The sequence below is a fragment of the Rhopalosiphum maidis genome, chromosome 3 (assembly GCF_003676215.2).
Source record: "Rhopalosiphum maidis isolate BTI-1 chromosome 3, ASM367621v3, whole genome shotgun sequence".
Lineage (NCBI taxonomy): Eukaryota > Metazoa > Arthropoda > Insecta > Hemiptera > Aphididae > Rhopalosiphum > Rhopalosiphum maidis.
Genome location: NC_040879.1, coordinates 50,721,189 through 50,732,394, shown reverse-complemented (window position 1 = coordinate 50,732,394; position 11,206 = coordinate 50,721,189). Strand labels below are relative to the sequence as shown.

The following is an 11,206-nucleotide window of genomic DNA, read 5'->3' as shown; positions in this document are numbered from 1 at the left end:
CATGATCACAACTCTTTAGCTTAGTTTAGGTAAAGGCACCTATTATATATTTTATAAAAAAAATATTTTCTGCGCAATGACTGGATAGTTTTTAATATTTCAAATTTTTTATAAATATAAGTATGTTTTAAATGTTTTGATTAAAATTGATTTTGATTATTTTTAACCACTAATAATTAATTAAAAAAAAAAGAAAATATTAAAAATGTATGTGGTCAATGTACAGGAAATATTGTTCTTTATAAAATATAATATAATTAGTGCCTTTGCCCTTAACTGAACCAGAGAGTCGTAATCGTGGAAATATGGAATATCTTTGTTCCTATGTGATGTGCTATATAAAAAGAGAAAACAAATGTTGATGTAATAGTTCCTTAAATATGAAATATTCAACTGAAAAAGTTATTGTAGTTTGTGATGATTGTATTTAATATTGTTTTTCTTATAATTTGTGTCCATACATTTAAATGTTCTTGCATTAGTATTATATTTATGTATCTATAAACATTTATATGCCGCTGCCAAATTTAAAATGAATGATAATTTCAATAATGAATGTTATATAATATCCTTACCCGTTATTGATTAAAATATTAGATTTGGAACCATTGCTAGCATGCCTCCACCAACATCGTTAAGTGAAGAAATAAGTATAAAAATTGGGATAATGATTGGTACACACAATTGATCTGGTACTATTATTAAAAAAAAGTCAAACATTTATTTTAAAACATTATAATAAACTAATAACATTATTAATTTACTTATAATTGAATACAAAACTATTCCAACAACTAAGAATACATTAAACATCACTAAAAATATTATAAAACAACCACGGTTTTATTAAATATAAAAATATAATAATGTATCTTTACTAGTGATTTTTTAAATGTCCATTCACCTGACAATCTATTCTTATTGTGTTTAAAAAATGAATATCCTAATAATATTGAAAAATTAAAATATTATTAACACATATATATTATATCCATACTTCACTCTCTCTCTCTTTTCCTCTTCCTATTTTATACAACAAATAGTAACATATTTATATAATATTTTAGTTAAAAAATGAATACTTAAAATTATTGATTATTGATATAGGTATATAACTGATTAGAAATTTAAAGCAACTACTACTGTAATTTACATAATATTGTACAAACTCAAACTTTAAATATGATAAAATGAAATTAGTTTTATTAATTTATGTCTTAGTGATGATTTACAACCATAATTTTTTAGTGAGGAAGTTAAAGAGGAACAGGCTTAACATTTAGACATATATAAGTTGTTTATACATGAGATTAGAGGTTGTTTACAATATTAACTTTTGTAAGAAAATCTAAGATTCTAATGGAGTTGTCTCCATTTAGAGCTTCATCTAAGTTGTTTGGTATTGAAAAAGTGTTCAGTGTTTTAAAAATATGGGCAGTCTTGAATGATATGTTGGATGGTATGATTTTCCTGGCATATATCTTATATGGGTGTTGGATTTTTGCTGATTAAGAATGCGTAGGTCAAAATATAATGTTTAATTCTTGCTCTGGTTAGAGATTTTTTGTCATTCGTTTAAGCTTTGGGGAATGTGCTACTTTTTGATGCATTTTTTAACATTTTATAATTTGTAGGAAGGCGAATTTCTCACTCGGACTATTAATTATGAATATTAAATTCTTTAGTTAACTCCCCATTATGCATATGAGCAATACCAGCAATATCGCAGTAGAATTGCATAAACTTTACTATTTTCATCTGGCCAAAATTCACCTCTAACAAACAAAGCATCATAAATTAAAGCAATATATTATGATATATGTACAAATGCAGATATTTAAGTTTTAAGTTTGTGTTTAAAATATTCCATGACTTCATATAAAACACCAAGATTTCAGTGTCTATTACCAACCAAATACAAATTACGGGCAGATTAGTTGATAGTGCACTTCTTTGACGTATAAAATCTCGGTAATAAGCTCAGGGAGAACAAATATGAAATGTTAAGCAAAATTCACGAATTTCCTCAGAGTATGACTTGCGGTTTGCTTGATTTTTTTTATATTTGCAATTTCATGTTGAAATAATATGAATAGTAGTAAAGAATTAAATTGATTTTTATAAATATCTTCTACAATACCTTCAATTAAATTATTTTATCTTAATAAATTTAACTTTTTTCTTATATTACTTACTTGATTATCACTTCTCATAAGTTTTTATTAAAAATATTTTATTTTTTCATTGTAAATCATGTATTGTTTTATTCAATTCTTAACCAGTTACTTTTGTCTGAGCACTAACATTAACAAAAATCTTTTTTGTACTATCTGAAGCATATACATTTGTATTACTTTGAACAGGTTTTAATACATTCTATATAAATATTTATCAGTATAATATGTATTAAGAAAATAAATTTTAGTAAATATGCAAATAAGCACTATAAATTACATCATTTATAAACTTAAATACGAATGTATTGTATGTTTTTTTTTTTTAATTTGGTAAGTCCTATTTAAATATTATTATTTTGTGTTTATTACTTGAAGGTCTAAATCATCCTTAGAATCATTTTATAATAATAATTGTATTCTAATTTATTAAATTACTATTAAATATAAAGTGAAAAGTTAATACATGATATTTATGAAGAACAAATTAAAAATGTTTAAAGAGATTTTATATTAATGTAATTTGTTTTATATTGTTCATATTATTTATGTAATGTTTTTAGTTATACAATAATAAATAATAATTATATACCTAATAAATTATTAGTATATTAAGTAAATTAAAAACAATTCTTACTTAAATTTCAACATGCCGTTGCATAATTTGCCTTTCTTTACCTTACAGCAGATAGACCAAACAGCCAGGATTGTCTTTTTTAACTAGGCCCCAGAGTCCAAATCGAACGGAGAAAACTATTTTATGACAACAATTTATTTTTTAATTCTAATATTAGACCTGATAAATGGTCTAAGGTCTAAGCAGGAATCTATGGTTTAACTTCTTATGTTTATCTTTGTAGTAAGGACCTCAGGTAAGTCTTCTGTCCAATATAAGACCCAGCTAACTAATTTGGGAAAAGTGAAGTATCACAAAGTTGTTCATAAAGGTTGATAAGCAGAGTTGTAGTTGTAATGAGGTGACATGTGCGATGTGTGGTCTTGGATTCATTAGGTTAGGTTATATTTTTTCGATAAAACCAGTAGATATTGATTAAGTAATCTCTGCCTTTATTGATGAATATTTTGTTAGTACTACATTACACCTGTATAGCTAACCTTGATTGTAATTTGTAATATTAATATTAAAAATGAATTTGTCGTTTTGGGTAATGATTTAAATTTAGTAGATCTTAATATGTAGGTAGTAGATATAAAGATTAAAAATAATAGATTAAAAGAAATACAACAAGTGTCATTGCCAAAATTATGATATAACATTTATCTGCAGGGTCCAACGAGTTAAAAAATATCACTATTTTACTTGCTCATATTAGTCACAGCGCTGACATTGAACAATTAATTAGTAAAAGTTAATATCAGTAAAATTTTAATAAATCAATAAACCGTTAAAGTTTGTATGTAGAACCACTAGAAACGGAAAATTAATGTTTTTTTATTAATTTTAACATGCCTGGCGTCTGCTCTTCAAAATTGAGATTCAAGACCAGCAATATAGTAAAGATATAGAAATTATGAAATAATGAAAAAAAAAAAAAAATAATAAATGATAAATTATGAATTTTGTATCAAAGACTCATGTACTGAAGCCAAAGAACAAGAATGGTTTAATGGGATTTTTATGGCAGTTTCAAAAAGAAAATCTAATTATGACTAAAGATAAAAACTGAAAACAATTTTAAAAAAATGTTCTAATATTGTGTTGTGTTGTATTAATTACGAAAAAAGTAAAGTAAACATTAATTAAAATGAAATATTTTAAACGTGAAACACAAATTTTTATTATTTTATTTCTTATTAATAGGTTAAATTTTAAATTATTCCATCTGAAAGCTAAAAATGTTATCATTTTTCACTATAATATCTAATATTAAATTTCAATTTAAAGTTCTATTTTGATAGGCTTATTTTTTAAACAAAGTTTGTAGTTGATTAAAATTCTTGGAATAATCCTTGTATCACTCATTAAGTATATTAATATTTTCAATCCAATTCAATTACACAATTTAGAGGTAAACTCATTACACAAATATAGCATTTAAGTAACTAGATGTCAAGCTATTTCTTGTACTTGACTCCAGAATTTAAAGTTTATCAAACATGACAATGATTTATAGTTAATAAACTACACAGGTAATATATAAGTAATACAAATTAAAACAGATTTTGTTTGGGTTTTTTTATTTGTATATTAAATTGAAAACACATTTTTTTTTATAATTAACATTAAATTGTTCACTATAGCGTACATAATAATAAAAATAAGGAAAATAAACATGAAAAGCATTTTTTAATTTGATTAACTTTTTATAAGTATTATAGTTACAAAATATTGAATGGTAAGATGAAGGTATTTCATCTTAAGATAATGAATTGTAAAATAAATGTATATAATATGTGGTGATAGATCAAAAAGGCTTTAAAAACAATTGTATCATTATCCAGTTATTGGTGGTACTAAAGCATACAAATAATATTATTAAAAATAAATGATTGCTAAAACTTTATTATCAGTACAATAATTCAACAATTCGCTAAAATAAAATTGGTATAAATTAAAGGGTATTATTTAGAATGGTCCCCATAAGCTACAAGGTAAACACAAAAAATGGGAAACCCTAGATCATTCTGTATATTTAATTTTAATTAAGAAGATAATTATAGCTAACATAATTTTTTTATAAAATTAAAGTTTAAACTTTGTTAACAATTTTGAATTTTGTATTATTCTGACATTTTAGACTATTTTTTAAATTGAAAAATGTTGTAATTGAAAAACCACCTTTAACATATTATTATATTGTTTGTAAAATATATATTTACCTTGAGATAAGAATTAATTTTTAAGATACTTCAGTAAGAAACCCATGGATTTTAAATTAAAAACATAATTAATTTTTTATGTTTGCATCACATACCACCGATCCTCTCTTGGTATATTTCAATTACATCATCGTTCATCATGCCTAATGATTTTGGAGTATCTTCGTCAGTTATTCGATGGCCATCAAACACAAAACGTAACTCATTCACTTGAAAACCCAACTTGTTGCAGTATGAACGTTTCAGGCGAAGCAAGGCTGTGGCGGCTTTTACACGAAAGTGTACTTCGTTAGACATATCAGCAGTGATGACACGCAGACGGATGTACTCTTGGAGAGTGGCCGAATACTTTTTTTCGACCACCTCCGACGCATCAGCCTTTGGAACAGCCACAGACATGCTCTGGTGTTGGCAGTCAATACTAATGACTTTATCCGTGGAACTGGTAGCTACGTTTGTTGTCTTCGAGGTGGATGGTTCTGCACTTGGCATTTTGTTGATGTTCGACGACATTCTCTACAGACATTAAAAACACGTTATTATGACTTATGTGTCTATAAACTTATAAGCTAGTTATATGTTAGGTATGTGTCCTTCCAAAATATCGCTAGTTCCATTAATACTCACCACTACGTTTGTTGACGTTCTGAAGTCTAGTGTGGTTTTCGTTTCTGGTGCTGGATTCAGTGTAACACTTATGACTGACAAGTTAATTCAGCTATAACGCTATACAACAATATTGCAGAATTAAAATTTGTTTAATGCGACGCGATAATAGATATACGTAAACAGAATCAAGTATTAACTAGTTTAGACGCTAGTAGATACAATAAACAACAACGAATAGCGTTCAGTGCCTAATAGCGTACTAACAAGAAATAACGATGACAACACATGTACACAAAGCTTACAAGTGTCAGTGTGTAAGTGTGTAATGTATTAATGTGTAATATTATTATCAAAGTAAAAGATGGCCGACATCAACATACATTAGTATTAGTTTCGCACACCATACACCACACACGTACAACCTAAAAATCAATGGAATGCGCGTCTGCGCGTATAGAGAAAAACCGTCGACAAATATTGGACAAAGGAGATACAGCAGACTACACGATGGGAAAAACAGTGTGACCGTTATGACAAAACTGAATTATCTGAAATTGTAATTGCAATTTATTATATTTTAAGAGGACGCCGCACAGAAAGTAAAACGTATACAACGCTCCAGAGATGGCGTTGCGCGCCGACGCGGCTGGCTGTAACCACGCCCATCGTATACGCGACGCGGTCCGCGCTTCATAGGTAAATTATTGTTCCTCAGTCTGCCGTTCAGAACATCCCTCGTCAATGCAGTAGACCGTTTCTAATATTTTGATTTCGCAAATTTATTTCTAAGCACACGGTGCACTCGCTCCTGGCATTGCACTCACTGGTCACAACTTACTAGAGCTCTCATTTAATTTAATATGTGTACCGATTAATTAAGTACTACAACTTTTATAGAACAGTATTTACATTTATAGACTTATAGCGACGAACCAACCCTGAATGATACGACCAACTTATTTTCTGTATATTTCTAAAATGTTAATAATAATGGTTAATAATTTGTTATATTTTGTTAGTGGCTTATTGTATTAGGTTATACATTTATACAAATTCATAGTAGCACCTGTTTATTATTTATGGTATCGATCGCATTTTCTTTATTCTGGACTTAATATGGACACTTAATCTCAATCAAACCATTTAAAAGTATAAACATATTGTTGATAGATCGTAAATTATGTAAAATGAAAAAGTATAATTTAACAAATAATGTAACTTATGCATTATTGTATTCACTAAAAAAATACCTAGACTCAGGGCAGGACTGGGCAGGCGGGATACCGGGAGTTTCCCGATGGGCCGCTTGAACTCGTAAGGACTTTTTTTTAGGTTTATATAAGGTTCATCTTGTCGACAGACTTTGTACTGACCAATTTTTAATTTCTTCTAATTTTTTATGATAATATTAAATGTTCAAATTCTCAAAATAATGTAGATACAATAATTGTAATGGAAATTGTAAGACGCGTTTTTCGTTCTTTGAACCAAATTTGAGTGTCACTGTCCTCTCGTATCTTTTTCAATTTATGAAAAATTAGACCGACTTAATGTTTTCAGGAAATTTGTTTTTTTTTTCAATCTCTTTTTAGGAATATGAATCAATAAAAGGTTCAGCCATGCCGTAATCTTTATCGGGTCCATCTGAACGTTTAATTTTATTTTTTCTAATTTTTAGAAATAATTTCCTCTTTTTCGCTCTGTTGGCTCTTTTTGATCGTAATTTAGAAGAAATCGCTTTCCAAATTTACCTTAAATATTTATGATTAAATAGTTATTATAATGTAATAAATAATACCGGTTAATAGTTATAATAAATTAATACCAATTAAAAAATAAATTGATAATTTAGTTTACCTGGACTACAGTTAGTTATCGTCTTATGAATTGTTCTTAAATATTGCTTAGAATTAAAAAATACAAAAGCTGCCTCCGCTGAGTGGCAGTGGATATTTTAACTAATATACTGAGTGACATTAATGTCGCCCAGAGAAAATTTTTTGTCGCCTAGCAGATGATATATTTAATTACTGGGCGACAACGATATTTTGTAAAAATGACAATGTTTAAAATTATTATATAATTTATTTAATAATACTATTTCTTATGTTTAATTATATTGTGTTGTTATTTATTTATAAATTATATATATGTATACACGACAGAAAATGTATTTTGTCATGTATGTATATATAAGTACAAATTTAATAATTATTTAGAATGGAAAACCTATGTGACCGTTCACCGTAGGTACCTAATACCCATAGAATAATAATTAAATTTATTTAACGTAAAAATATAACATGTTTCATTTGGTCTTCAGTCGTTCCGCCAAATATCTACAAATGAATTGTTTTCGATTTTATTTTAAACACTGTTCTTACAAGCTATTATAGCTAAAATTTATTTCACTTTAAACCTTTTAACAGTTTAAACCAGGAGTTTCCAACCTACAGTCCGCTAAATTTATGTTGTTAAGATAATATATTAATTTCCATAGTTTTTATTTTATTTAATTAGTTAAATAAGATTAATTTATTAATTTTTTCATTTATTTCAATTTATTCATTGAACTCATGATCAATGAGTTTTTCTAACTGAGCAAGTATACAGTAATATAGTAGGTAAATAATATTGAATTATATATTTAATACAAAAAAGTTTTTTTAGGCTCATAATATTTGTTGATTTTAATTTTTGATTATGACACGTAGAGTGAATTAATTTTTTTAATGTCACCCATTAAAAATTCATTAAAATATCCACTGTTAATTGGAGGCAGAGTTTACTAATTGTTAACTACCTTTTTCCGAAAAATTCAATCTTTTACTTGCTACAAACTTGTTTATTAAAGCATTGAACTGTTCACATATTACATATATTATTAATTTTGTTCTCTAACAAACTATCTGTGTTAGATACAAGCCGCGCTGTATAATATCTTATTTCGCACATTATTCCAGAGATTTCAACCTTGGAAACCAGGATTTGTTCATTATTTTTTGACCCATTACAAAAATAAGAACTACAATTTATATTTTGGCCAAGTCGATGGTATGATGCATAAGCAAGATCTTTTTGAATAACTACAATATGAAAATACAATTAATTTTGCTATATTTTATTTTTGAATTATATATGACTTATTTTTTTGATTTGGTTAATTTATTATATACAAATAATGATTTTAAAAAATATATAATGTTTAGTTACAAACATTCAAAAATTATAAGAAGGTACCTATGGTAATACCTTTAATTTTTTATAATTTGGTGATGATACCAATTTTATTTTTCCAGTGTAAAACAGAATTTGTCACGAATCCTCTAAACCTTAAAATATTTCCTAAAATAAATTTACGTATACGAAGTAGAAATTTTGTGTTTCTGGCTAGTACTGTGAGTTTAGTAGCATAATTATTACGCATCATATGGTTTCAGCACTTTATTTTACGAGTATGAAAATTAGGATCATATGGTTGAAATTCGTCATTCCTATTAAATTTTAGTATAAAAATAGCTATAGAATTATTAGTTATTATACATTTTTTTGGATTTACCTACTTTTATTTTACCAAATAAACAATTATACTTCAGCCATGCATTTCTATGCTTTTCCTAAAACCCTCGAGCACACCATTCGCTTCCATACTAGTTGAAGATTTATGCCAATTAAGAAAACATTTATGTTCAGAAACAATGACTTGATTACTATTTTTTGATCTTTGGCATATAGTATGATACTTGTTTCGCATTCCGATAAAAAGTACTTTTTTGTTTTGAATCCGATTATCGTAGCCTATAAGTAATTTGATACAAGAAAAATGTAAATTGACGTACTTACCTAAATTCTTACTATATGTAATATGTTTATTGTTGGATGTCTACAATTATTATTATTGTCTGTAGATGTAACTTACTGCACCAGATAACGCATTGTATTTTGTTCTATAGCTGCATTTTGACCATTAGTCATCTGCAACAACAGTTATAATTGGTATATCATCTACATCCACTTCGCTACACTCTAGTGCAATTTTTTTTCTTCCTCGCCCACTTGTTTCATCTCATCCCACGCAGTACCATGGACAGTGTCTGCTACTTCTTCTTGAATTTTTAAATAACTTGTTTCTGATACTGTAAGAATTTAAAGAAATGCCATGAGTTCTGATTGTTGTGTGTAATCAATACCAATTGCTTGACACAAGCATACACAGCAGCTTTGTTTACAAACCATTTTTCCGTCTATGGATTTTCGGTGTAAATTTTAGTTTCAATGTTACAAATTTTACATTTAAATGTTAAAATTGACTTATAACCTATTATTTTTTCGGATTGATACTCCATGTTCATAAATGAGCAATCGAAACCACCATCGTGAACCATCGTTTATATTTGATTGATAAAATATAAAATGTCAACAATTCTTCGGCCATTTAAAGGTATAAGTTTATATAAAAAAATAAAATAAAAATAATAACAATAGGCAACTATAATTAATGTAAACTTATACTCGGTAACGTATATAAATCATCAAGGACGGACTGAATTTTAGTCAAATCTTCACAATAATTATCCGAACTAATGGATATTAAAATAAAACCGTAGGTATAGGAATAATAGTATTACATCTTTACTCTCTCTAATCGAGAACATGAGGCCTGATCGTATTCACAAAAAATCAATGTTGCATCTAAATTACTTTATAAAATAACAAAATTAGTCGATGTATTCATAATATACTCACTACAAACGATACAGACGTTTCATCAAGATCTAAATCGTGTACTAAAACATTGCATGCAAAAAAATATGATCGATTAAAATATAATCTAAAGAAAATACAAATATGCATACATATTGGAAACAATTGTTGAATTATAATTTAAGATCATATTTTCTGCATAAGAAGACGGAATTACATTATTTAATTCATCAATTAAATCTTAATTTCTAAATAAATATAAAATCAAAGCAAATATGGAAAAAATTAAATATCTAAGTCCATGACCCAAAGTATTTGCTATCTCTTTCAAATACACTTATTGAATTTTATTTACATTAGTTATAAAATGTGCTATACATGTTCCAGTAATATTAATCATTTATTCTGTGTTATTATACAGTTCAATACTTAGGACTAGGATATATACTAGATAGATGTTATCAGTCTTATCGTATTTTTATTTTAAGCGACTAATATAGGTAATTTGTATACAAAATTAGAGAAAATTTAATCCAGCAAAGATCCATTCGTGTATAGTGTTATTACCACGTACCGCTTGTTTTATAACTAACGTGAATTTTATCGTTTGTTAACTATTTATATTTTTTCATTATTCTTTTTGTATTTATATTATATGATTTTTCGACCATCTGTAATTTTTATATAACATGTTCCTTGGTGTACCTACTTTTTAATCGATCTTGTATCAGTGACGTCAATTTAGTTTTTGAGAGAAGGGGCAAAAGTTTTGACCGGCCCATAATAAAAATACATTCGTTAACAATTATATTTTTATCTCAATATAAACAGTCTTCTTACTATAGATAGATATTAAAGAAGTTATTAATAATAAGTAT

At 26.9% G+C, this 11,206-nt stretch overlaps 1 protein-coding gene across 1 annotated transcript; it reads right to left on the bottom strand.

Moving 5' to 3' along the window:
• Positions 1–4,977: 4,977 nt before the first annotated feature.
• Positions 4,978–6,052, bottom strand: LOC113557496 (small ubiquitin-related modifier-like). Its single transcript, XM_026963054.1, has 2 exons — positions 5,643–6,052; positions 4,978–5,531 (listed from the first exon to the last, which is right to left on the bottom strand). The coding sequence occupies exon 2, from the start codon at positions 5,526–5,528 to the stop codon at positions 5,103–5,105; it is 426 nt and encodes a 141-aa protein (XP_026818855.1). The 5' UTR covers positions 5,529–5,531; positions 5,643–6,052; the 3' UTR covers positions 4,978–5,102.
• Positions 6,053–11,206: the final 5,154 nt, after the last annotated feature.

Excerpts from the sequence above, each read along its gene's own strand:
- LOC113557496 (XM_026963054.1), bottom strand. The coding sequence starts at position 5,528 with ATGTCGTCGAACATCAACAAAATGCCAAGTGCAGAACCATCCACCTCG.